The sequence below is a fragment of the Podarcis raffonei genome, chromosome 13 (genome assembly GCF_027172205.1).
Source record: "Podarcis raffonei isolate rPodRaf1 chromosome 13, rPodRaf1.pri, whole genome shotgun sequence".
Classification (NCBI taxonomy): domain Eukaryota; kingdom Metazoa; phylum Chordata; class Lepidosauria; order Squamata; family Lacertidae; genus Podarcis; species Podarcis raffonei.
In genome coordinates this window covers 52,028,329-52,056,067 of record NC_070614.1, presented here as the reverse complement: position 1 = coordinate 52,056,067, position 27,739 = coordinate 52,028,329, and the positions used below count along the sequence as shown (strand labels likewise).

The 27,739-nt window shown below is 47.8% G+C and overlaps 1 protein-coding gene across 2 annotated transcripts in view; it reads left to right on the top strand.

Moving 5' to 3' along the window:
- TP53 (tumor protein p53) overlaps window positions 1-27,512 on the top strand; it is a 30,767-nt gene extending 3,255 nt beyond the window's left edge. For both annotated transcript variants that reach the window (XM_053360639.1, XM_053360640.1), the window contains exons 2-10: window positions 2,872-2,983; window positions 8,462-8,668; window positions 13,716-13,902; window positions 16,080-16,195; window positions 17,470-17,579; window positions 19,612-19,859; window positions 22,620-22,720; window positions 24,237-24,331; window positions 26,704-27,512. In XM_053360639.1, the coding sequence (XP_053216614.1) occupies window positions 2,909-2,983; window positions 8,462-8,668; window positions 13,716-13,902; window positions 16,080-16,195; window positions 17,470-17,579; window positions 19,612-19,859; window positions 22,620-22,720; window positions 24,237-24,331; window positions 26,704-26,743 (1,179 nt within the window). In that variant the 5' untranslated portion in view covers window positions 2,872-2,908 and the 3' untranslated portion in view covers window positions 26,744-27,512. The remainder of the gene's footprint in view (window positions 1-2,871; window positions 2,984-8,461; window positions 8,669-13,715; window positions 13,903-16,079; window positions 16,196-17,469; window positions 17,580-19,611; window positions 19,860-22,619; window positions 22,721-24,236; window positions 24,332-26,703) is intronic.
- The last annotated feature ends 227 nt before the right edge of the window (window positions 27,513-27,739 follow it).

Sequence of the window (27,739 nt, the reverse complement as noted above, 5' to 3'; positions counted from 1 at the left end):
TAGGCTAAAGTGGTGCTTCAGGTTAAGAACAGTTTCAGGTTAAGAACAGACCTCCGGGACAAATCAAGTACTTAACCCGAGGTACCACTGTATTTTTTTCCTGTTGGCCCCAAGAAAGGCAACTAGGGAGGTGGGAAAAGGAGAGTAAGGGAAAGGGAGCAGTATTTTTCTTATAACAAAGTTCATACTTGGATTGCATTTTTTATTTTAGTAAAAGCAGAGAAAGGTGAATAGATGAGGAGGCGGGGAGAAGACCAAAAAAAAAACCCACACTGAGGACTGGTGGCATGTTCAGTCCTGAATAAATATTTTTGAGAGATTAGCATCGGGTATAGAAGAATGCTTTAGCATAAGCTGAGAAGCCGCCTCCTCCCCAAATACTCAATATTTTAAGCCAGCTTTTGTTTTGTAGGAATATGGGGAATACATATTATTACGTGGTGCCCACGAGTTGCTGTTCTCATGATCAGATAATTGAGTTAAATCTGTTTCCTGTGGTCAGTATTAGTTGGTAAACATAGTGATGTGCCAAGAGAGTTCAGCTTAGTAGAGCCTGAGAATTTCGGGATATTTAAGATTCTGGGAGAATCCATAAGGCCATAAGGATCTCTTCCTTGGCTGATTGACACCTGTTTGGGATCCTTGGGCAACTGAAAGGGTCATAAGCTTTCCTGCCTTTGCCCATAGCTGTCAACTTACAGATTTGGAAATAAGGGACCAGCAGCCTCGAAAAATAAGGGATCAGCAGCCAAAATAAGGGATTTTCAGGGCACAGGTATGTTCGGCTTCTGAGCCAAAGGCAGAAAGCCCAGCCAGCAGCCAAACGAAGCCTCAAGCAGTGGTTCCCACAGCACAGAAACCCGGCAAAGGGGATGCAGCAAGGAAAACCACCGTCACCTCTCCGCTGGGAAGCGCTGAGCAAAGGCGAGTCCCCAGGCAACGCGGCTGATTTGATCAGCACAAGGCATGCAAGCTCCACCCCCCAGTCATTCTTAGACTCCTTATTGGGTGAGCAACGCAGCCAAGCAACACAGTTGGAGCCTGCCTCCTCCCTGGCCGGCAGGGAGGGAGGGAGAGGAGCTGCTTCCTTTGAAACCCGGGAAATTTAAGGGACATCATCAATAAGGGACAGCAGCGGGACACGGCGCTGGGATAAGGGACTGTCCCGCCAAATAAGGGACGGTTGACAGCTATGCCTTTGCCATGTTTTATTATCTTCCCCATCCAATGAGGAATGATGGGTCTTAGTACAGCGGTACCTCTGTTCTCAAACTTGATCCGTTCCGGAGGTTCGTTCCAAAACCAAAGCGCGTTCCAAAACCGAGGCGTGCTTTCCCATAGAAAGTAATGCAAAGCGGATTAATCCGTTCCAGACTTTTAAAAACACCTAAAACAGCAATTTAACATGAACTTACTCTCTAATGCAGGGGTCAGCAGGGGGCCGGTCCACTGTCCCTCAGACCTTGTGGGGGGCCAGACTATATTTTGAAGGGGGAAAAAGTGAATGAATTCCTATGCTCCACAAATAACCCAGAGATGCATTTTAGATAAAAGCACACATTCTACTCATGGAAAAACACCAGGCAGGCCCCACAAATAACCCAGAGATGCATTTGAAATAAATACACATTCTACTCATGGAAAAACATGCTGATTCCCAGACTGTCCAGGCCAGATTTAGAAGGTGATTGGGCCGGATCCGGTCCCCGGACCTTAGTTTGCCTACCCTTGCTCTAACGAGAGTGCTGATCCATAAAATGAAAGCAATAAACAATGTACTGCAGTCACACCGTCAATCCCATCAGTAGCTGAACTGGGTTCCACACAGTCACAAAAACAACAACAAAAAGAGCCGCAAAAACAAAAAGGCAAAATAAATAGCCAAAACAGACACAACACTCAAAACAGATGTGTGGCACTCCAAACGGAGCACGTTCGGCTTCTGAAAAAAGTTTGCAAACCGGAACACTTACTTCCGGGTTTGCAGTGTTTGGGTTCCAAGGCGTTTGAGAACCAAGGGACCCCTGTAGCTAGACATGAGGCCAGCAGTGCGATGCAGCAGCAAAATGAGCCAATTCGATTGTAGGCTGCTTCCAGGGTGGATCTGATTTAAATCCAATCTGTTTAAATCACCAGTCAGTAAGACTTGATTTAAAACTCCCCCCCACCAAAAAATAAGACTAATTCTTGCTGGTATAATCTTAATAGTTACAACCAGATGAAGGGGCTGGACTAGATGGACCAATCTACTGTCCTGTGTTTCTATTGCTGTGCAGAAATATTGCAAATAAATTCATGTATACGAGTGACCTAGGTATCGTCTCTGCGCATCCCCCTTAATGGTTTGCTTTGGTGTAAGGGGGAGAAAGAGAACTATGATTAGCAGATGACCTGTTTTGAAACGAAGTCCTCCTCCCTCCATCCGGTCCCCTTTCCAGATGTTTCAGGACTACAATTCCCATCATCCGTAGCAGCGGATGATGGGAGTTGTAGTCCTGAAACGTCTGGAAAGGCATTGGGCTGGAGAAGGCCGAACGAAGGAGGCAGAGCAGGCCTAGGCAAACTCCGGCCCTCCAGATGTTTAGGACTACAACGCCCATCATCCGCAGCAGAGGATGATGGGAGCTGTAGTCCCGAAACGTCTGGAAAGGCATTGGGCTGGAGAAGGCTGAACGAAGGAGGCAGAGCAGGCCTAGGCAAACTCTGGCCCTCCAGGTGTTTGGGACTACAATTCCCATCATCCTGGACCACTGGTCCTGTTAGCTAGGGATGATGGGAATTGTAGTCCAAATACACGTGGAGGGCTGGAGTTTGCCTAGGCCTGAGATAGAGGGACCGAAATCTAACAAATCTGCATCTTTTTTTCCCAAGGAACATCTGTCTGCTTCTCCTGCTCCCGGCTTTGAAGATGGAACAGTTGTTTGAATCCGACGCGGTGTTCAATGAGCTATGGACTTGCATGCAGTCCAGCAAAGATTTTGAGGTAAGTGGAATTCGTAGAATTGTAGAGTTGGAAAGGCACCCTCGATCGGTTTGATCTAATACAGGGTGGATTTGATTTAAATCAAATCAATTTAAATCACAATTTAAATCACTAGTCAATAATAATAATAATAATAATAATTTATTATTTATACCCCACCCATCTGGCTGGGCTTCCCCAGCCACTCTGGGCGGCTTCCAAAAAAATATTAAAATACTATAATACATCAAACATTAAAAGCTTCCCTAAACAGGGCTGCCTTCAGATGTCTTCTAAAAGTCTGGTAGTTGTTCTCTTTGACATCTGGTGGGAGGGCGTTCCACAGGGCGGGCGCCACTACCGAGAAGGCCCTCTGCCTGGTTCCCTACAACCTCACTTCTCGCAGTGAGGGAACTGCCAGAAGGCCCTCGGTGCTGGACCTCAGTGTCCGGGCAGAACGATGGGGGTGGAGACGCTCCTTCAGATATTATTATATTATAGATTCTTTATTGTCATTACACACGTGCAACATTGCACAAGTGCAACGAAATTGGATGCCATCCCTTAAAAACAACAAAAGCAAAACAACAACAACAACCAACAAACCACATTCCAGCCACACCCACACCCATCAATCTCCCAGGTCACACTATCGAGTTACAGCATTCAAAAGGGCCACAGCTCTCGGGTAAAAACTGTTTTTCAGTCTATTTGTCCTTGACTTGATGTTTCTATATCTCCTGCCAGAAGGCAGTAGTGCAAACAGACTGTATCCCGGGTGAGATGAATCCTGCAGGATGTTGTTTGCTTTCCTAAGACAACGGGAACCGTACAATTCTTCCAAAGATGGGAGAGGTTGACCAATAATCCTTTGTGCTGTGGTTATGACCTTCTGGAGCACCTTCCTCTCCCTAGCTGTACAACTGGAGAACCAAGCACAAATACAGTATGTAAGAATGCTCTCTATGGAGCCTCGGTAGAAGGACACCAGCAGTCTCTCACTCAGATTGTTCTTCTTTAAAAGTCTGAGGAAATAAATTCTCTGCTGGGCCTTCTTCACCAGAGCAGTGGTATTTGCGCTCCAAGTCATGCCCTGATCGATAGTTACTCCCAAAAACCTGAATTCCGCCACCCTCTCCACCCGTTCCCCATTGATATACAAGGGCTGAATGTCCGCCTTTTTTTTCCTGTAATCCACCACTAATTCCTTGGTCTTAGCCGTATTAAGAGCCAGATTGTTCTCTCCACACCAAACACAGAGCCGCTCCACCTCGTCCCGATAGGCGGACTCATCCCCTCCTGAAATGAGCCCTACCACCGTAGTGTCATCAGCAAACTTGATGATTTTGTTGCTGGAATAGGTGGCTGTACAGTCATACGTATAGAGAGCATAGAGCAGGGGACTCAACACACAACCCTGTGGTGAGCCGGTGTTAAGGCTAAGGGCTGTGGACATATGTGACCCTACTCTAACCCTCTGAGAACGTTCTGACAAAAAATCCAAAACCCAGAGACAGGTGGAGTTGGAGAGTCCAATCGCCTCTAGCTTGGACACCAGTCTATGGGGGAGGATAGTGTTAAAAGCTGAGCTAAAGTCCACAAACAGCAGCCTCACATAACTCCCCGGCTGCTCCAGATGGGACAGAGCAGCATGGAGAGTAGTGGTGATAGCGTCCTCTGTGGATCTATTTGCCCTGTATGCAAACTGGTAGTTGTCAAAAGTTGATGGAAGACAGGAAATAATATGACGGCGCATCAGTTTCTCAAAACACTTCATGATGATTGGAGTCAGTGCAACTGGTCTGTAGTCGTTCAAACTACTGATTGTGGATTTTTTAGGCAGAGGGACAATAGTTGACGACTTCAGGCAGGGTGGGACAATAGACTGGTGTAAGGACTTATTGAAGATCTTAGTAAAGACCCTCGCCAGCTGATCCGCACAGCCCTTCAACACCTTTCCAGTGATGCCATCAGGTCCAGCCGCCTTCCTCGGATTCACCATCCTCAATACCTTTCTCACCTCATGCTCCTCTACCGTGAATGAGGGGCCCCTATGGGCTGGTGGCTGTAATACCGGCGTCTCAGGTGGCTCCTTCTCGAAGCGAGCAAAGAAGAGGTTAAGCTCCTCCGCCAGCAAAGGGTCACCGTCGACAGCACCAAGGTTAGGTTTGTAGTTGGTAATGTGCTGAATCCCCTGCCACATCTGTCTTGTGTTGTTGCTCCTTAAATTGTCCTCAATCCTCAGCCTATAATCCCGTTTTGCCTGTCGAATACCCCTCTTCAAGTTTGCTCTTGCCACACTGTAAAGCTGCACCTCGCCTGACCTGAAAGCCCTGTTCCTTTCCCGCAACAGGCCCTGGACCTCTCTATTCATCCAGGGTTTCTGATTGGGATAAAACCGGATGGATTTGTTTACTGTGACAGTGTCTGTGCAGTGATTGATATAGCACAGAACTGCCGCCGTGTGCTCCTCCAGGTCTGAACGATCGAAAATATCCCAATTAGTTCTCTCAAAACAGTCCTGCAGCTGGTGAATAGCACCTTCAGGCCAGATTTTAACAGATTTTAATATTGTGGGAGCCCGTTTCCTGAGTGGGATATATGCTGGTACCAGGAACAAAGACATATGGTCGGACTGGCCCAAGTGTGGCAGCTGTAAAGCCCTATAGCCGTGATTTACATTCGAATAAACTTTATCTAGTGTCTTGTCCCCTCTTGTGGGACATTTCACATGCTGATAGAGCGTTGGGAGCACTGTTTTAAGTTCTACATGGTTGAAGTCTCCCGCAATGATGTGCACAGCTTCAGGATACTTGTCTTGCTGGCTGCTGATAAGGCTCTGCAGGCATCCCAAAGCCAAGTTGGCATTGGCATCTGGTGGCACGTACACACCAGTTAACATAACAGCTGTAAACTCCCTAGGGAGATAGGCTGGTCTACATTTAACAGCCACATATTCCAAATCCGGTGAACAGTGACTGCCCACAGTCTTAGAATTATTGGACCAGCATTTGTTCACATATACGCACAGCCCCCCTCCTCTGGTTTTTCCGAAGTCCATGCCTCGGTCATGACGATGTACCACCCAGCCTTCCAACTGAATAGCTGTGTCTGGTATGGACGGTTGAAGCCATGTCTCAATGACAAATAAAACGCAGCAATCTTTTACAAGGCTGTTCTTTGCTGCCTGCAACCTCAATTCATCCATCTTGTTGGCAAGAGATCTCACATTGGCAAGAAATATGCTGGGGAGTGGTGGTTTAGATGGACTCCTCTGTAATCTTACCAGGACGCCAGCCCGACAACCCCGCCTTTGCCTCCTGTCTCTACGCCGCCTTCGCCTCCTCCCTGGAGGCATAGTAATCCATGGAGAGCCCGGCGGCCTGGCTACTCCCACCGGAACGTTATCTGGGCGAAAATAATCAGCTCTTACAGCTCGTTCACACTGTAACCCGACCTTCAGAAGTTCCTGCCTGCTGTAAATCTTTCTTGCCCGGTCAGACATACTCGGACCAAGCAAAAATAATAAAAGTAATAAAAACAAAACAAAACGCTAAGGGAGAGCACTAAGCCGCAGCGTCTATGCGCGCCGCCATACTGGACCAAGGCCGTTTAGGGCTTTCAAGGTCAGCACCAACACTTTGAATTGTGCTCGGAAACGTACTGGGAGCCAATGTAGGTCTTTCAAGACCGGTGTTATATGGTCCCAGCGGCCGCTCCCAGTCACCAGTCTGGCTGCCGCATTCTGGATTAGTTGTAGTTTCCAGGTCACCTTCAAAGGTAGCCCCACGTAGAGTGCATTGCAGTAGTCCAAGCGGGAGATAACCAGAGCATGCACCACTCTGGCAAGACAGTCCGGAGGCAGGGAGGGTCTCAACCTGCGCACCAGATGGAGCTGGTAAACAGCTGCCCTGGACACAGAATTGACCTGTGCCTCCATGGACAGCTGTGAGTCCAAAATGACTCCCTGGCTGTGCTCCTGGTCCTTCAGGGGCACAGTTGCCCCATTCAGGACCAGGGAGTCCCCCACACCTGCCCGCCTCCTGTCTCCCAAAAACAGTACTTCTGTCTTGTCAGGATTCAACCTCAATCTGTTAGCCGCCATCCAACCTCCAACTGCCTCCAGACACTCACACAGAACCTTCACCGCCTTCACTGGTTCTGATTTGAAAGAGGTAGAACTTGATTTGATCAGTGACTTGATTTAAATCACTAGTCAGTAAGACTTGATTTAAATCATTTATTTTTTTACAGAATGATTCATTCTTGCTGGTATAATCTTAATATTTACAACCAGATAAAGGTTTCATTTATGGAATGAATAAAATTTCAGAGTGGGTTTTACAGTTATATCAAAAATTACTGATTTGTTTATACTGTTAGAAATACATAGATAATTGTGTAATTATTGTGAGGTTTAATAAGTCAACTGTTTATAGTTGGACAACTTTTCTGCTGTACTTTGTTGGAAAGAGAAAAATAATCATTTCCTTAAAACCAATTGAAACTATTCAACTAAAACAATAACTTTATAGCATATGTATCCATGTTTGTTAACTGATGTGGTTAAATGGCTTTTTGTGTGTTTTTTTAAACTTAGACTGAGTTTTAGGACACATGAAAAACTTAAAACAAATCCTTATTTCCTGATGAATAGCTTTTGGACTATAATGTAAGTTAAAATAGAAAACTACCTTATTTTTTGCCCCGTAAGACACACTTTTTTCCTCCTAAAAAGGGGAAATGTCTGTGCATCTTATGGAGCGAATGTGTGGCCCCTGGAGCCGAATTGCCCAGGGGAGAAAAGCAGATCATGCTCTTTTTTTTTTTTAGAAAGAGGGAAGGGGGTGTTGAAAGGAAGCAGCTGATCAGCAAGCGATTGGGAGAGAGATAAGTGACGCTAGAGATAAAGGAGGCTGCCTGGGAGGGGGGAGGTAAAAGCCCATGGATCCTCGGGTTTTTTGCATTGGGCTACCCCAGACTCACCATCAAATCACATATCATGTCTGTGGCCACAGCATGAACCACAAAAATCATACATCCACTGTTTCGTTCAGAATATTTTTTCCCCTTGTTTTCCTCCTCTAAAAAATAGGTGCGTCTTATGGTGCGAAAAATACGGTATTTTTCGGCTACCGATTGATTGATTGTGGGTTTTTTGCTTTCATTTTATGGATCCATGGTCTCGTTAGATAGTAAAATTCATGTTAAAGTTCTGTTTTAGGGGTTGCTTTTAAAAGGCTGGAAGGGATTAATCCGTTTTGCGTTGCTTTCTATGGGAAAGCGTGCCTTGGTTTTGGAACGCTTTGGTTTTGGAACGGACTTCTGGAACGGATGAAGTTTGAGAACCAAGGTACCACTGGAAGAAGATGATGATGGTGATGATGTTTGGGCACTTGTCCTGCTGAGACCACATTGCTCGCTCTGGTCCATTCAACTTGCAACACCATAATTCTCTTTTTAATTTCTTTCTCTCTTCCCACCCTCCACCCCTCCCAGGAGGAACTTCATAAGGACCTGACCCTGGAGACTTTTGCCCTTCCTTTCCCAGAGGAGGGCAGTGCCCCCCAGGCGGGCGAGCAGAGCAGCGAGGGCATAATCCTCCCCGCCACCTCGGCCGTCCCTTCCACTGAAGACTACCCTGGCGAGCACAAGTTTGAGCTGGCATTTGAGGCGTCGGGGACCTCCAAATCTGTCACCTGCACCGTACGGAGCTGGGCAGGGGGGTGGAAGTGGGGCGGGGGGGAGATCTAATTTTTAAAAAAATAATGGGTTGGGGTGCATTCAGGGCCGGATTTAGGTTTGATGAGGCCCTAAGCACCTGAAGGCAGCCCTGTTTAAGGAAGTTTTTAATGTTTGATGCTTTATCATGTTTTTAATATTCTGTTGGGACGCGGGTGGTGCTGTGGGTTAAACCACGGAGCCTAGGACTTGCCGATCAGAAGGTTGGCGGTTCGAATCCCCGCAATGACGGGGTGAGCTCCCGTTGCTCGGTCCCTGCTCCTGCCCACCTAACAGTTCGAAAACACGTCAGAGTGCAAGTAGATAAATAGGTACCGCTCCGGCGGGAAGGGAAACGGCGTTTTCGTGCGCTGCTCTGGTTTGCCAGAAGCAGCTTAGTCCTGCTGGCCACATGACCCAGAAGCTGGACGCTGGCTCCCTCGGCCAGTAAAGCGAGATGAGCGCCACAACCCCAGAGTTGGCCGCGACTGGACCTAACGGTCAGGGGTCCCTTTACCTTTTAATATTCTGTTGGAAGCTGCCCAGAGTGGCTGGGGAAACCCAGCTAGATGGGCAGGGTATAAATAATAAATTATTATTAAATTATTATAAGCTACTGAAGGTAACTGGGCCCATTCTATGCCCAGCTGTCCTTTGTCAGCAACAAATTGTCGCTTATTTTTGAGTGTGTTGAATATATGCTATATGGTCATTTATGGACCTTGCCAGGGAGTCTTGTCTTCTCATGAGGTGGCCAAAGTCTTGGAGCCTCAGCTTCAGGATCTGTCCTTCCAGTGAGCACTCAGGGCTGATTTCCTTCAGAATGGAGAGGTTTGATCTTCTTGCAGTCCATGGGACTCTCAAGAGTCTCCTCCAGCACCAGAATTCAAAAGCATCCATTCTTCGGTGATGAGCCTTCTTTGTGGTCCAGCTCTCACTTCCATACATCACTACTGGGAAAACCATAGCTTTAACTATACGGACCTTTGTTGGCAAGGTGGTGTCTCTACTTTTTAAGATGCTGCCTAGGTTTGTCATTGCTTTTCTCCCAAGAAGCAGGCGTCTTTTAATTTCGTGACTGCTGTCACCATCTGCAGTGACCATGGAGCCCAAGAAAGTAAAATCTCTCACTGCCTCCATTTCTTCCCCTTCTATTTGCCAGGAGGTGATGGGACCAGTGGCCATGATCTTCGTTTTTTTGATGTTGAGCTTCAGACCATATTTTGTGCTCTCCTCTTTCACCCTCATTAAAAGGTTCTTTAATTCCTCCTCACTTTCTGCCATCAATGTTGTGTCATCTGCATACCTGAGGTTGTTAATATTTCTTCCGGCAATCTTAATTTTCCATTTAATAATACACGTTTACATCATCATTATCGACTTTACCACCCTGGCTTTCAAAATTAACTAACTCTACAATTAATTCTTAACTAATTTAATTGATTTGTAGAATCGTAGAATTACAGAGGGGCCCTGATGGCTATGTTGTCGAACCGTCTTGCAATGCAGGAATAGCTGAACCAGTGATACCAGCTTTTCAAAGTCTTATATCTTGGCACCAATCTAGGGGTTCCTGCTGTCACCCATTAACGCTTCATTTTCACAAACAGAAGACCTGGCCTGCTCTCTCCTTCCCAAAATGTTTGGAAGGGGCCACGTTCTTTTTAGAAACTCACTTCGGGTGGATAACACCCATCCTTGACTCTTGCCCTGCCGGCCGGGGACCGGTGGGAGTTGTAGTTCAAAGGAGCTTGGGGGCACCCAGCTGAAGGATATCGGCCGGCTTGGTGCCATTTGTTTGAAGCGCTGTGATGCCACACGTCAAACCATCATGGCTTCACCCCCCCCAAAGGATTCTGGGAGCTGTAGCTTGTTCCAGGTGCTGAGAGAGCCCCTATTCCCCTCACAGAACTATACTTCCCAGAGTAGTTGTAATAGGGATATTCAGACAGCACCTAGCACCCTTTATAAACTACAGTTTCCCTGAGATAGATATACACACACCGTATATTTCACTCTATAAAACGCACCCGACCACAAGACGCACCTAGTTTTTGGAGGAGGAAAACAAGAAAAAAATATTCTGAATCTCAGAAGCCAGAACAAGCAAGAGGGATCGCTGCGCAGTGAAAGCAGCAATCCCTCTTGCTGTTCTGGCTTCTGGGATAGCTGCGCAGCCTGCATTCGCTCCATAAGACGCACACACATTTCCCCTTACTTTTTAGGAGGGAAAAAGCGAGTCTTATAGAGGAAAAAATACGGTATACACACACACACACAGTGGTACCTGTGGTTAAGTACTTAATTTGTTCCGGAGGTTCGTTCTTAACTTGAAACTGTTCTTAACCTGAAGCACCAATATAGCTAATGGGGCCTCCTGCTGCCGCCGTGCCGCCAGAGCACGACTTCTGTTCTCATCCTGAAGCAAAGTGCTTAACCTGAAGCACTGTTTCTGGTTTAGCAGAGTTTGTAACCTGAAGCGTATGTAACTTGAGGTATCACTGTATATATATAGGGGTCTCAGTTTTTACTGTTTAAAGAGTTTAAATGTATGGCGCAGATGGGCCCTGGGATAAAGAAAATTCACTTTGAAGACTTGTTGAGAAATTCCTAAGGCCCCATTTTCACTATACATTTAAAGCAGCACCGTCCCACTTTTAACCCGTCAATCACTTCCTCCCACCAAAGTGTTCTGGGAGTTATAGTTTGTTAAGCCTCCCTTCTTCCCCTCACAGAGCTACAATTCCCAAAAAAGGGGGGGGGGTTGATTACTAAACTGCTCTGGGAATTGTAGATCCCACAGCGGGGACGGGGCCTCCTCTCGCCTCTGAGCACCCTCAGTAAACTACAGTTCCCACAATTCTTTGGGCGGAAAAAACTCCCGGCTTTTGGAAGTGGTGCTTTGATCGCATGTTGTGACTGCGACCCGAGTCTCGCAGCTTTTTAAAGGCGGATATTCGAGGAGGCTGGACTTTAGACCAGACCCCTTTTCTCCACGCCCCCCCCCCAACTCCATAAGGCAAGTTTGGACATGTTTTGCTCTCCTCCTTGCGCAGTTCATTGAGTTTCCTGCGTCACTGGGAGGGATTTGGGGGGGGGGGCTGAGAGACGGACGGACACCGTTGCTCAGTCTCCAAAATTAAATCCCTTGCTCTTCTGCAGTGATGGCCGAAAAGGTTAGTTGAACTTTGTGCATGTTAATAGGATTGTGGTGTGTGTGTGTGTGTGGCTTTTTTGGGGAGGGGGGATCCTGTGTGGTTGAGATCACTACCCCCCCCCAAAAAAAAAACAGTGTCAGGAAAGGAATTTTAATGTAAAGCAAAGAGCCAGCAAAAAGACTGCTGGGGTTTTTTGGGGGGGGTGTTGCCTAAAAGGACGGGTGTGAATTGATTCCTACATTTTCTGAGGGGTGCTAAAAATTATTGGGGGTGGGCCAGGCTTAATACATTCCTATGAGGGTGAAAGGGGGGGGCTGGATTATCCTGCAAGGGTATAAGATCTAGGGCAGGGGTGGCCAACTCGCAATCTACTCACAGAGTTAAAAACTGGCAGTGATCCACCCCCGTTTTTTAGGGGTTCATGTCAAAGATGTTGAGCGTTTTTTTGTAGGAAGGAGAGCCCTGTTTGGGGGGACGTTTTTGAGCTTTTTTTTAGGGGAGCCAAAGTTCTTGAGCTTCTTTGTGGAGAGCCGGTGATCTACCCCAGACATCCGGTGATCTACCAGTATTTGATCTAGGGCATTTGGGGAGAGAAGAGGGGAGCTGTCGTGGGGGCAGGAGAGAATTGTAGGGTTTACAGCTCCAGAATTAATATAGATTCGACTCCGAGGTTGGGGGGGGGGGCGCGGCTGGACGCCTGGGTTCCCTCGGAGGCTGGTGGAGCCTGTTGCTTGGACATCTCACAGTTATTCTTTTTAACTTGCTTTTTAAGTTGTTTTTTAAATGTTGCTTCAGATGTTGTTGTTGTTGTTAGTTGTTTAGTCGTGTCCGCCTCTTCATGACCCCCTGGACCAGAGCACGCCAGGCACTCCTGTCTTCCACTGCCTCCCGCAGTTTGGTCAAACTCATGCTGGTAGCTTCAAGAACACTGTCCCACCATCTCGTCCTCCGTCGTCCCCTTCTCCTTGCGCCCTCCATCTTTCCCAGCATCAGGGTCTTTTCCAGGGAGTCTTCTCTTCTCATGAGGTGGCCAAAGTCTTGGAGCCTCAGCTTCAGGATCTGTCCTTCCAGTGAGCACTCAGGGCTGATGTCCTTCAGAATGGAGAGGTTGGATCTTCTTGTAGTCCATGGGACTCTCAAGAGTCTCCTCCAGCACCAGAATTCAAAAGCATCCATTCTTCGGCAATCAGCCTTCTTTATGGTCCAGCTCTCACTTTCATACATCACTACTGGGAAAACCAGAGATTTAACTATACGGGCCTTTGTTGGCAAGGTGATGTCTCTGCTTTTTAAGATGCTGTCTAGGTTTGTCATTGCTTTTCTCCCAAGAAGCAGGCATCTTTTAATTTTGTGGCTGCTGTCACCATCTGCAGTGATCATGGAGCCCAAGAAAGTAAAATCTCTCACTGCCTCCATTTCTTCCCCTTCTATTTGCCAGGAGGTGATGGGCCCAGTGGCCATGATCTTCGGTTTTTTTGATGTTGAGCTTCAGACCATATTTTGCGCTCTCCTCTTTCACCCTCATTAAAAGGTTCTTTAATTCCTCTTCACTTTCTGCCATCGAGGTTGTGTCATCTGCATATCTGAGGTTGTTGATATTTCTTCCAGCAATCTTAATTTTCCATTTAATAATACACATTTACATCATCATTATCGACTTTAACGCTTTCTGGCTTTCCTCTGGCTTTCCAAATTACCTAACTCTACAAATCATTCTTAACTAATTTAATCGATTTATGGAATCGTAGAATTACAGAGGGGCCCCAATGGTCATGTTGTCGAACCTTTGTCGGCAAGGTGATGATAATAAATTGTATAATTTCCATGTTGTAATGTTCTCCCTCCCTCTCTTTTCTCTCCGCCCCAATGTGTAGTACTCACCGGATCTCAACAAGCTCTACTGCCAGATGGGCAAGACTTGCCCCGTCCTCATCAAAGTGGCCACGCCGCCCCCTCCCTGGGCTGTCATTCGCACCACAGCCATCTTCAAGAAGTCTGAGCACATCGCTGAGGTGGTCAAGCGATGCCCGCACCACGAGCGCTCTGGCGAGGGCAGCCGCGGTAAGCTCCAGCAGAGGGAATGGGCTGGCTCTTTTGGGCAAGGGCGCTGGTCTCTGGGGACGAGGACTGGGCCGATGCCCTGAGGAGTTGTCTACAAAGGATTCGAACCCAGCGCACCCTTTCTCTTTCCTCCCCCGTCCAAATGCATGCTTTGTGGTCAAGGTGGGTTTGATTTAAATCAGATCAAATGACGATTATTTAAATGACTAGTCAGTAAGACTTGATTTATATATATTTGTTAAAATAATCCCAATTCTATTGTAAATACGTACAAATCAAAACTTGCACACTTGAAGAAAGAAAAGGAAATGAAGGAAGGTTACAAAAAAAGAAGAAAAGGGGAAAATTTGGAGGATTCGAACCCGGCGCAGCCTTCCTCTTTCCTCCCCCGTCCAAATGCATGCTTTGTGGGTTTGATTTAAATCGAATCGCAATTTAAATGACTAGTCAGTGAGACTTGATATCTATCTATCATCTATCTATATTAAAAAGGTTATTCAATTTTATTGCAAATACGTACAAATCAAAACTTGCAGACTTGAAAAAGGAAAAAGAAATTAAGGAAGGTTACAAAAAAAGAAAAGAGGAAAAGGGAAACAGAAAGAAAAACAAACATAAATAAATAAATAAAATGTATAAACTTGAAAAGTATAAATAACAACAACAAATAATTCTCACTATAAAGAAAAGGTGCCTAGACTTTCAGTTTTGGCTACCGCAACCTGGGTTTAAGGTGCGATTAGATTATATACGATCAAATTATAAAGCAGCTGCGCTCTTCACTATAAACAGAGCAGTTGTTTCTTTTCATTTTCTGACGAATTTCTTAACGATAAACAAATTTGGTGTCGCACAAGCAGATCTTTATTCTGAAAGTGCAGCCCAGGGGAAAAAGCTCGAGAACCGGTTCCCCTGCGCTATAAAAAGCGTTATTCGGAAGAGCGCTTTGGACAACACACTAAGGGAGATAAGAATAACACCGTAAATCTTGGAACGAGAGTGATGAATTGCGCATTGGCTCCGAACCCGATTGAAACTAGTTTGATTAATTCAATGAAATGGGATGAGCTTGACCCGGCAAAAGGACCTTTCCTAAGCTGGGCAGCGATTTACGCCCCCAGCGCTCACCTGAGCCCCCTCTTGCCTCTTAGCATGCCTCCAGGTAACCCTCCTTGAAATTTACTCCCAGGGATGTGGGTGGCGCTGTGGGTTAAACCACAGGGCCTAGGGCTTGCTGATCAGAAGGTTGGCGGTTCAAATCCCCGCGACAGGGTGAGCTCCCGTTGCTCGGTCCCTGCTCATGCCAACCTAGCAGTTCGAAAGCACACGAGTGCCAGTAGATAAATAGGTACCGCTCCAGCGGGAAGGTAAATGGCATTTCCATGCGCTCTGGTTTCCGTCACGGTGTCCCATTGCACCCGAAGCGATTTGGTCCTGCTGGCCGCAAGACCTGGAAAGCTGTCTGCGGACAAACGCCGGCTCCCTCGGCCTGAAAGCGAGATGAGCGCCACAACCCCAAAATCGCCTTTGACTGGACTTACCCATCCAAGGGTCCTTGACCTTTTATGTTTTAAGATGCAGTAGAAAAAGATTTAAGGGACCCAGGTGGCGCTGTGATCTAAACCACAGAGCCTAGAGCTTGCCGATCAGAAGGTCGGCGGTTCGAATCTCTGCGACGGAGCGAGCTCCCATTGCTCGGTCCCTGCTCCTGCCAACCTAGCAGTTCAAAAGCATGTCAAAGTGCAAGTAGATAAATAGGTACCGCTCCAGCGGGAAGGTGAATGGCGTTTCCGTGCGCTGCTCTGGTTCGCCAGAAGCGGCTTAGTCATGCTGGCCATATGACCCGGAAGCTGTACGCCGGCTCCCTCGGCCAATAAAGCGAGATGAGCGCCGCGACCCCAGAGTCAGCCACGACCGGACCTAATGGTCAGGAGTCCCTTTACCTTTACCTATGTGGAGCAGGCGGTTTGGGGGTGGTTAGCCTCCGGTGTGGGGTGGGCCCTCTGCACGCGCTCAGAGGCCACGCTGTTGAAACCATCATGCGGCACACGTTCCCACTTTGGACGCCGCCTGTGCCGCCCGTCACTTTTGCAAAGCAGCCGTCCCCATCCTTTTCTCTCTCTCCCCTTCTCCCTCTCCCCCCCCCCCCGGCCCCGATCCGGTTTTGTGTCCTCCAGAAGGCATCGCCCCCGCCGAGCACCTGATCCGGGTGGAAGGGAACCGGCAGGCCCAGTACTTATCCGACCAGAACACCAAGCGCCACAGCGTCGTCATTCCCTACGAGGCACCCCAGGTTATCGAAATTGGGGCATTGGGGGAGGGGGCTTGGACCGGGGAAAGATCCCTGGATCGAACTGGAGATCTACCCTTTGCATTCAGGTGTCGCGGCAGCCAGTGACGTCGGGCCAGGATCGGCGCAAATGGGTCAAGCTGTCTTGTCCTGGCTGCCAAGTTCTGCTCCGAGTTGAAGTTCCTGAACTCTCTTTGGAGAGTTTTTATCTTGCGTTAACAGCGAAACCTCGGTTGCCGAACTGTAATCCGTTCCGGAAGGCTGTTCGGCTTCTGAAACGTTCGACAACGGAGGCGCGGTTGCCGGTCGGCAAAATCCATCGACAGATGGAGAACCGCGCCTCGGAAGCCATTCGAAAACAAAAGCATTCTTTTCCGGGTCTGTCGGCGTTTGGGTTCCGAATTGTTCTGCCTCCGAAGCTTTTGACAGCAGAGGTTCCGCTGTATTTTTAACGCTGTAAACCGCCCGAGATATTTGGGTGTAGGGCTACCGTATGCACGTTTAATTAATATTAATTATACAGTGGTACCTCTGGTTATAGGGACGCGGGTGGCGCTGTGGGTTAAACCACAGAGCCTGGGGCTTTCCGATCAGAAGGTCGGCGGTTCAAATCCCCGCGACGGGGTGAGCTCCCGTTGCTCGGTCCCTGCTCCTGCCAACCTAGCAGTTCGAAAGCACGTCAAAGTGCAAGTAGATAAATAGGTACCACTCTGGCGGGAAGGTAAATGGCGTTTCCGTGCGCTGCTCTGGTTTGCCAGAAGCGGCTTAGTCTTGCTGGCCACGTGACCCGGAAGCTGTACGCCGGCTCCCTTGGCCAATAAAGCAAGATGAGCGCCACAACCCCAGAGTCGGCCACGACTGGACCTAATGGTCAGGGGTCCCTTTACCTCTGGTTATGTACTTAATTTGTTCTGTAGGTCCGTTCTTAACCTGAAACTGTTCTTAACCTGAAGCACCACTTTAGTTAATGGGGCCTCCTGCTGTGCCACCGGAGCACGATTTCTGTTCTCATCCTGAAGCACAGTTCTTAACCTGAGGTAATATTTCTGGGTTAGTGGAGTCTGTAACCTGAAGCGTCTGTAACCCGAGGTACCACTGTAATTGTAATACTATGCGGCTTGCAAAGAAAGTTGCACACTTTCTCCCTCATGATAATAATTGTAATTATAGTAGTAATGATCTTGCATTGCACCTTGCAAAGACGCTCCCCTTGAATAGTCTGGGGGGAGATCAGCAGGTCTCTGTGCCCCAATTCCTGCCCCCTCTTTGCCTTTCAGCTGGGGACGGAGAGCAGCAAGATTCTCTACAACTTCATGTGCAACAGTTCCTGCCAGGGGGGCATGAACCGCCGCCCCATCCTGATCATCATCACCCTGGAGACCCATCTGTGCGTAAAACACTTTTCATCCTCTTCCTCTCTTCTCCCTCCTCCCCCCGGCGCCTCCTTGCCCCCCAGGGAGGGCCCTCGAGAGTGCATTGGGGGCGCTGTCTCCTGGGTTCCAGGACTCCTGGGTTCTCTGGGAAGGATGAGGCCAGCGCCCCGGGTCTGTGGCCAGGAGATGGGGCTCTGAGCTCCTGTTTGCAGATAGAGAGATCACAGGCAGCGTTGAAGCAAGCCCATAACTCTAGAACCAAATTTCTCGTGAGATCTGAGATCTGTTAAAATTTCTTTGGTGCTTGGCTCTAGATCCCATGAGACTAGGGCCCTGCAGGATTTAACCTCCTTCCACCGGGCCTGTAAGACAGAGCTATTCCGCCTGGGCTTTAATTTGAATTCAGCCTGATCTTTTATTCCCCTTCCTTCCCTCCCCTTCCCCTTTTATGAAGATCACCCGCTCTGAGACCCCACAGCTAATTCTCCCCTGGTCTCCTCGCTGGCCCAAGTAGGACCAATTCAGCCAGCTAGCCCTGGGGATTATCTAATTGATTTTTGATTTTTATTGTTGTTCATGTTTTTATACTGTATTTTATTCTGCTTTTATAATTAAGTGTTTTAAATTTGTTGTTAGCCGCCCTGAGCCCGGTTTTTGAACCAGGAAGGGCGGGGTATAAATAAAAATTTATTATTATTATTATTATTATTATTATTATTATTATTATTATTATTATTATGTTATTATATAGATCCTTGCTCTAACTATAGGTCCAGGGTTGGGGGGTGGGGTGGGAGAAGGGTGCCCAGTGGCCCTAGAGATCTGTGACAGTGGGTGGGTGGGTACTGATCCTGTTGAACCGCAAGGAAGGGAGGGGTCCTGTCCAAATCTGGCTACAGTGGTACTTTGGTTCTCAAGCTTCATCCGTTCCGGAGGTCCGTTCCAAAACCAAAGCGTTCCAAAACCAAAGCGTGCTTTCCCATAGAAAGTCATGCAAAACAGAGCGATCCGTTCCGGACTTTTAAAAACAACCCCTGAGACAGCAATTTCAACATGAATTTTACTCTCTGACGAGACCATTGATCCATAAAATGAAAGCGATAAACAATGTGCTGCGGTCAATCAATCAGTAGCTGGACTGGGTTCCGCACAGTCACAAAAAAGAGCCGAAAAAATGCAAAATACCTCGGGTTAAGAACTTAATTCATTCTGGAGGTCCGTTCTTAACCTGAAACTGTTCTTAACCTGAGATACCACTTCAGCTAATGGGGCTTCCCACTGCTGCCACCGCACAATTTCTGTTCTCATCCTGAAGCAAAGTTCTTAACCTGAATTACTATTTCTGGGTTAGCGGAGTCTGTAACCTGAAGCGTATGTAACCCGAGGTACCACTGTAAATAGCAAAAACTGACAGACTTCAGCGTAACACTCAAAATGGAAGCCTGTGGAACGCCCTCCCACCAGATGTCAAAGAGAACAACAACTACCAGACTTTTAGAAGACATCTGAAGGCAGCCCTGTTTAGGGAAGCTTTTAATGTTTGATGTATTACGGTATTTTAATATTTCGCTGGAAGCCGCCCAGAGTGGCTGGGGAAGCCCAGCCAGATGGGCGGGGTATAAATAAATAATTACTATTAAACACTCAAAACGGAGCATGTTCGGCTTCCGAAAAAAGTTCCCAAAGCGGAACACTTACTTCCGGATTTGCAGTGTCTGGGTTCCAAGTTGTTTGGGTACCAAGGCGCTTGAGAACCAAGGGAGCACTGTAACCACTTGGGAAAACGCCATCGCCTGGCTTCCTTGCTGTCATTTGCAAATTTGCCCCGGCCTTTGGACTCTTTCTTTGCCTGCATGGGGAGCCTAGTTCATGGAGGTAAAAAAAACCCCATTCATTCCTTCGTCCCTTTCTGCCTTTCCCACTTGCATGCGGCCCTCGGAAGCCTTCTCCAGATGTGAATGCGGCCCTTGAGCTGCAAAGAAAAAGGGAAAAAGTTTTCCCTCGTCTGACGTCTCCTCTCCCCGTCCGTCCTCCCTTTCTCCGCAGGGGCCAGCTTCTCGGACGACGCTGCTTTGAGGCCCGGGTCTGCGCCTGCCCAGGCCGGGACCGCAAGACGGAGGAGGAGAACTTCAAGAGAATGCCTCCCTCTGGAATTAACGCCAAGAGGAATAAACTCGAATCTGACGGCGGCGGGAACACCAAGAGGAGTCGACTGGAAGCCGGCAGCGGGAACGCCAAACAGTGCAAGTCTGAAGAGGAGTCGTCCCAGGAATGGTCGGGGAGCCCAGGAGCGTGTAAGCAAGCCTGCTACTCATATATATAATTTTTATTTATTTTCCATTTAATAATATACATTTGCATCATCATTATCTACTTTACTGCCCTGGCTCTCTAGAGTCTATCGACTTCCTTCCTTCCCTCCTGCCTCACAGCTTTCAAAATTAACCTTTATATCATTGCATTTTAATCATCATCATCAATCTTTATTATGGTCCAGAAACCCAACAAATCATTACAAAGCAATACATAATTCATACAGCCCACCTGCAGGTTAAACAAGCATTTTGTTCAGAATATAGGGATCATTGGTTCTTGCAACCACCGATAAAAACTTTGCCACTGCTAATGTTCTAGCGTTTGTCCGGTCTTCCAATAGGAACCTGACATAGTGAGCCTCTGATTTTCCCGGGAAAGGTACCAGCAAGGGTAGTATCAGTTCAGCCCTGGCTTGCTCATATTTTGCACAGTGCAACAAAATATGTTTTATTGAATCGATGTCTTGAGCACACGAGCAAAGTCTGTCCTGGTAGGGAACTCCTCTCAACCTGCCATCCAACATTGCAGAAAGAAAGACATTTAGTCTGGCTTTGGTGAAAAGCCTTCGATAGTTTGGTACTGTCAGGTTTTTAATGTAAGATGTTAACTTAAAGACATGCCTGTATTGTACTCCTACTGCCAGCGGACTACAGACTGTGTGCGATCGAGATCGCAAGTCACTGTGCCCATTATCCCATAATCTTTGCTTTAATAAATTTTATTTATACCCCGCCCTCCCCAGCCAAGACCAGGCTCAGGGCGGCTAACACCAGCTATAAAAACAGTTGATTGAAATTGCGTTTTCCAATTCTAACTGCACTCATTGCAAAAGGACTTGAAACTTAAATATAGAAACGTAGAAAATTTCTCATTACAAGTCTTCAGGCAACCCTGCTAGTGATGTTAATTGCTTACAATGATCTTTCAAATATTGTATAAATTTACTCCAGTCCTTTTGGGAATACTGGTTTCGGATTTTTCTTGTCAAATTCGCCAGTTCTGCACAGTCCATCATTTTCATCTTCCGCTCTTCTTGCGTCGGTATTTCTTGCTGTTTCCATTTTGGGGCTAAAATGATTCTTGCCGCAGTTGTTGCACACATAAAGAGTATTTTATCTTCCCTTGGTATCTTGTCACCCACTATACCCAATAAAAAGGCTTCTGGTTTTAAAAAATAAAAGTACCGTATTTTCCGCTCTATAAGACGCACCAGACCACAAGACGCACCTACCGTATTTTTCGCACCATAGGACGCACTTTTTCTCCTTCAAAAATGAAAGGGGAATGTGTGCGCGTCCTATGGAGCGAAGACAGCATAGCCCCGCGGCCCTCTCCCGGCTGGAGAGGTGACACGCAGCTATGGCAGGAGCCTCTATAGCCGCGCGCCACCTCTCCAGCCGGGAGAGCGCACTCGGGGCTAAAGAAGCCCCGCTTACCCTCTCCCGGCTAGAGAGGTGACATGCGGCTATGGCAGGAGCCTCTATAGCCGCACGCCTTTCCGCTGCTCCCCGACCTGCTCTTTGGGGCTGGTGGTGGGCTTCCCCCCGCCAGCCCCAAAGAGCAGGTCGAAAGGAACCTGAAGCCTGGAGAGCGAGAGGGGTCGGTGCGCACCGACCCCTCTCACTCTCCAGGCTTCCAAGGTAGCCGCCTGAAAGCGACTGAACGCACCTTAAATGGCACCTTGTTTTAGAGGGGGAAAACAAGAGGGGGGAAATTCTACCCCTCTCTGCGCAGCGCCTCCTGCCGCTTCGCTGAAGGGGCGCTGGGCAGAGAGGGAGGGAATTTTTTTCTCTTGTTCTCCCCCCTCTAAAACAAGGTGCGTCCTATTGTCCGGTGCGTCCTATGGTGCGAAAAATACGGTAGTTTTTGGAGGAGTAAAACAAGAAAAAAAACATTCTGAATCTCAGGAGCCGGAACAGCAAGAGGGATCGCTGCGCAGCGAAAGCAGCAATCCCTCTTGCTGTTCTGGCTTCTGGAATAGCTGCGCAGCCTGCATTCGCTCCATAAGAGGTACACACATTTCCCCTTACTTTTTAGGAGGGAAAAAGTGAGTCTTATAGAGCAGAAAAGACGGTATTTTAAAATGCAAGCCTGCTCCTCTCAATGCAATTCTCTCCCTCTGTTCTAGGGTTGGGTTTGGGGGGGGTGTTTCCAGGGCGGAGGGCACTTTCAAAAGGGGACGCATATACAGTGGTACCTTGGTTCACGAATTCAATCCGTTCTGGAAGTCCGTCCGTTCGGCTTCCGAAAAACGTTCACAAACCGGAACACTTACTTCCTGTTTTTGGGAGCCAATTTGTCCGGGAGCCAAGGTAACACTGTTTTAATATTTGTTCCTCTTCAAGCAGACCTTTGGACGTCTGACGCCCTCCTTCTGTAATCCTCATAGAACTCTGGCCCAATGGTTGCCATTAATTTGACTCTGAATTGATTTTAGAATGAATTGATTTTCAAATGTATCTCAATTAATTGATTGTGATTTTATGTAAACTATGTTACTTTTACTGTTGTTGGCTGCTCTGAGCCCAGCTTCGGCTGGAACGGGCGGGATATAAATAAAATTTTATTATTATTACATGTGAGATGGTAGCTTTGATTTTTATTGTTATTACGCATTTTGCATTTCTTCCGTGGCAAACCGTTACAAAGCGCCCTGAGAGCTGCGCGTGAAGTAGGGTGTGTGTGTGCAGATTTAATAAATAAAATAAACCGACCCTTCCTCCTGTCCCTTTCCACAGCTTTCTCTCAGAGCAGTGATTCAGGAGGCTCCAAGAAGCGGATCGTAGAGGCTCCCAGCGGCGTCGGCAGTAGCACTGAAGGAAGAGTTTATACCATCCAGGTGACTTTTGCGGGGCGGGAAAGCCTGAAAGTCGCATCGCATCCTGGGCCTTGCATAAATGTTCACGCCGAACTGCGTCCGTTTGGCTTAAGTGTCCCCCCTCGGACTGCGAGGGGGCTGCAAGATGGCCGCTCCCTGGTTAATAATAATAATAAATAATAATTTATTATTTATACTCCTCCCATCTGACTGAGTTTCCCCAGCCACTCTGGGCAGCTTCCAATCGAGTGTTAAAAACAATACAGCATGAAATATTTAAAACTTCCCTAAAGAGCGCTGCCTTCAGGTGTCTTTTAAAGATAACTACTTATTTCCTTGACATCTGGTGGGAGGGCGTTCCACAGGGCGGGTGCCACCACCGAGAAGGCCCTCTGCCTGGTTCCCTGTAACTTGGCTTCTCGCAGGGAGGGAACCGCCAGAAGGCCCTCGGAGCTGGACCTCAGTGTCTGAGCTGGACGATGGGGGTGGAGATGCTCCTTCAGGTCTACTGGGCCTTTGAGGCCGTTTAGGGCTTTAAACGTCAGTACCAACACTTTGAAACGTACTGGGAGCCAATGCAGATCTCTCAGGACCGGTGTTATGTGGTGTCAGCGGCCACTCCCAGTCACCAGTCCAGCTGCCGCATTCTGGATTAATTGCAGTTTCCGGGTCACCTTCAAAGGTAGCCCCACGTAGAGCGCATTGCAGTAGTCCAAGCGGGAGATATTTAGAGCATGCACCACTCTGGCCAGACAGTCTGCAGGCAGGGAGGGTCTCATCCTGCGTACCAGATGGAGCTGGCAGATAGCTGCCCTGGACACAGAATTGACCTGCACCTCCATGGACAGCTGTGAGTGCAAAATGAGTCTCAGGCTGTGCATCTGATCCTTCAGGGGCACAGTTGCCTCGTTCAGGACCAGGGAGTCCCCCACACCAGCCCGCCCCCTGTCCCCCAAAAACAGCACTTCTTGGAACCCAAGTTCCCTGGGAGGAGCCACCACCAAGAAGGCCCTGTGTATGGCTTGCGCCCAGGATGCCTGAGGACTATATTTCCCTCATACAAACCTGCCCAGGCTCTGAGATCTTCGGTGGGGGGGCCTTCTCTCGGTCCTGCCACCCTCACAGGTGGGGACATGGAACAGGGCCTTCTTGGTGGTGGCTGCTCCCAGACACCTTTGGAACTCCCTGCTTAGAGAAGCCAGACTGGCTCCCTTGTCCTTCCACCAGTAGGTGAAGATGATTTTATTCCAACAGGCTCTTGGGAAGCAATGGGATTTTAAAGAAAGGGCTTTTAAATAGTCTAGTACCATGCTGCTTCTATTATCTACATTTTAATAGATTTCTTTAAAAATAAATAAATTACATCTTAATTACTTTGGAACAATGATCTTCCACCGCTTAGCTTTTTCGTATCTCAATCTGCGCTGTTTTAATTTCTGTAAGCCGCTTTGGTTCCTGGTCTGTGGGGGAAAGCGAAGGTATAAATAAATACGATGGGAATAATTGATGACGACAATATTTCCTCCTCCTTTTCCAGACTCGTGACCGGAAGCTGTACCAGCTGCTGAAGAAAATAAAAGAAGCCATCGAGTTTCAAGATTTGATGAAGCAAAACAAGGAGCCGGCCAAAGTGTGAGTGGTTAAACGCTGCCTCCTTCGCCCTTCTCCTGACTCCCATCTATCTTCAAGCGTCGACTGGCAGTGACTTCTGCATGCCAAGCAGGTGTCCTCCTCCCCGGCTACATCCTTTTCCCCCTCCATCTCGCCAGCTCCATCCACCAGTCTGGTCAGATTGGAGTGTGGGGTTTTCGCCTTGCTTTCTTGCTTGCTTTTGTGGGGTGCAGCGTGGCTCGCTGACTCGAGCCGCTTGAGGCTCATTTTGTTGTTGGTTAGTCGTGTCCGACTCTTCGTGACCCCCTGGACCAGAGCACGCCAGGCCCTCCTGTCTTCCACTGCCTCCCGCAGTTTGGTCAAACTCATGCTGGTAGCTTCGAGAACACTGTCCCACCATCTCGTCCTCCGTCGTCCCCTTCTCCTTCTGCCCTCCATCTTTCCCAACATCAGGGTCTTTTCCAGGTAGTCTTCTCTTCTCATGTGGCGGCCAAAGTCTTGGAGCCTCAGCTTCAGGATCTGTCCTTCCAGTGAGCACTCAGGGCTGATGTCCTTCAGAATGGAGAGGTTGGATCTTCTTGTAGTCCATGGGACTCTCAAGAGTCTCCTCCAGCACCAGAATTCAAAAGCATCCATTCTTCGGCGATCAGCCTTCTTTATGGTCCAGCTCTCACTTCCATACATCACTACTGGGAAAACCAGAGCTTTAACTATACAGACCTTTGTCGGCAAGGTGATGTCTCTGCTTTTTAAGATGCTGTCTAGGTTTGTCATTGCTTTTCTCCCAAGAAGCAGGCGTCTTTTAATTTCGTGGCTGCTGTCACCATCTGCAGTGATCATGGAGCCCAAGAAAGTAAAATCTCTCACTGCCTCCATTTCTTCCCCTTCTATTTGCCAGGAGGTGATGGGACCAGTGGCCATGATCTTCATTTTTTTGATGTTGAGTTTCAGGTCATATTTTGCGCTCGCCTCTTTCACCCTCATTAAGAGGTTCTTTAATTCCCCCTCACTTTCTGCCATCAAGGTTGTGTCATCTGCATATCTGAGGTTGTTGAGGCTCATTAAGAGCTTGCTGATTCCCCCCCCCCCAAAATAATGGCTGCTTGCTCCTCCTGTTATGAGTGTGGGCTACCCCCCCCCAATTTTTAAAAAACAAATAATCCCCCTTCCCCCGAACCAGGACATTTCATGTAAAATGCAAAAATCTGCCCAGGAGGGCATGGCGACTCCCCAAAAGAGGACTTGTCCTGGAAAACCTGGACATATGGCAACTCAGCATTATCCGAACCTAAGTGTTTATGTCTGCCTTCAAGTCACCGACATTGTGAGGATGGGTGTCAAGGAGTTGAGTCTCCCGTCCTTGGCAACCAATTTTGCCTCTTTTCATCCTTAAGTGGGAGGTGGGTGAATATTCAGGATAATAATTATAATAATAATAATAATAATTTATTATTCATACCCCACCCATCTGGCTGGGTTTCCCCAGTCACTCTGGGCGGCTTCCAACAAAACACTACAATAACCTATTAAACATTAAAAGCTTCCCCAGACAGGGCTGCCTTCAGATGTCTTCTAAAAGTTTGGTGGTAGTTGTTCTCTTTGACATCTGGTGGGAGGGAGTTCCACAGGGTGGGTGCCACCACCGAGAAGGCCCTCTGCCTGGTTCCCTGTAGCTTGGCTTCTCGCAGGGAGGGAACCGCCAGAAGGCCCTCGGCGCTGGACCTCAGTTTCCGGGCAGAACGATGGGGGTGGAGACGCTCCTTCAGGTATATTGGACCGAGGCCATTTAGAATATTCCGAAATGCCTTTCTTTGAGCCGGCGGCTGGCAATTTGACTTCTTCCAGAGTCAACAGAGCTCATCACGGACGGTTTCATGTCATAATTAGAGTCATGTCGATCTTGTGCCCCGATCCGCAGAGGTAAACCACACCATAAATTCAGATTAATTAGGGTTGCCGAATTATTCGGCCCTTGTAAACGGCGTGCGGGAGGAAATCACTGAAATTTGATTCCCTCCCCCTCTTCTTTTTTCCTTTCTCCTCCTGTGATGAGGCTGCGTTTCAATGTTGTATTTTAATCTTGTTTTTAAGTTGTAATCGTTCAACTTGTTTTTATTATTGGTTGTTAGCCGCCCTGAGGAGGGCGGGGTATAAATAAAATTTATTATTATTATTAAATGTCGGGGAGTGTAGATTTCGGCAGATTTCTTTAAAAAATTGGCCTTGGCTGGGGAGGGCGGGGTATAAATAAAATTTATTCTTATTATTAAATGTCGGGGAGTGTAGATTTGGGCCGATTTCTTTAAAAATAGCTCAAAAACTCCAGATTTTCGCTATTTGAAATACGGATAACCCTAAATTAACACCTCCTTTTCCATCTCTTCTTTCCCTAGGCTCCAGAAGAAGATGGCTGTGGTTGTGAAGGACAACTGAATAGGGGTGCTGCTTCTCCTATCCCCCCCTGTTCCCCTCCCCAACTCCTCACCCCATTTCCCCTCCCAAAGTCCCTTCTTATGGTTGAGCCATTCTCCAGCCTTCTGATTGGGCCAGGTCACAGCAGTGCTGAACCTCCCTGGACCAATCCGGGTTTCCCTAATAGCTGCTGCGGGAGGGGTGCCTCTTTCTATCGCCCCCCCTGCCATCAAATGGTTTGGGACAGGCTGCATTCTCCTAATTGCACAAGGTAACTGCCAGTTCTTGTTTTTTTCCTGAACTGCCTCACTGAGGAGTAGAGAACTGTTGCTCTGTCAAAACTTCGTTTTTTTAATTTTTTATAAAAATTGAGTTTCTCAAACAGTATTTCTTTTTTTAATTTCTATTTTTATTTTACAAAAGAGATGCTGCTTAGTTCGTAACACGGGTGGCGGAGCGCTGCAACCTGCCCCACATGTATTTCCCCAGGCGAGGGCTTGTTAGGGAGCGGGAAGGGTGAAATGTTGAGCTCTCGTTTCTACAGGGGGGGCTCTAATTCAGTTCAGTATTAGACTGTGGAGACCCGGTTATACTCCACATTCCTTGACCGCGCAGCCTTTCCCCCAACCTGGTGCGCCCACCGGGCGCTCTGTACTACAGTTCCCAGCCCTCTGTGCTGGCCATCGCTGTCAGGAGTTGAGCACCAGAACATCTGGAAAGGCAAACCAGGTTGGCAATGGAGGGTGTGTGTGTGTGTTTCCAAATAAAATAATCATGGAAGGTAGAAAAACGAGGAAGAAAAACAAAACCCAAAACTACAATGATCTGACGCGTTAGCAAACAGTCCTTCCCCCCGCAATTAATTGTCCCGAAGTTTAGCAAAGCCCTCTCCTTTTCCCCTCCGCCTCCCCCCTCCCATTGCTTTGTAGTTTATTTTATATGCTTTGATTTTCCCTGCATGGCTTTTTTTAGGAACCCCCTTTTTTGTACTTTAATAAAAGATAGACTTTGGTCCTG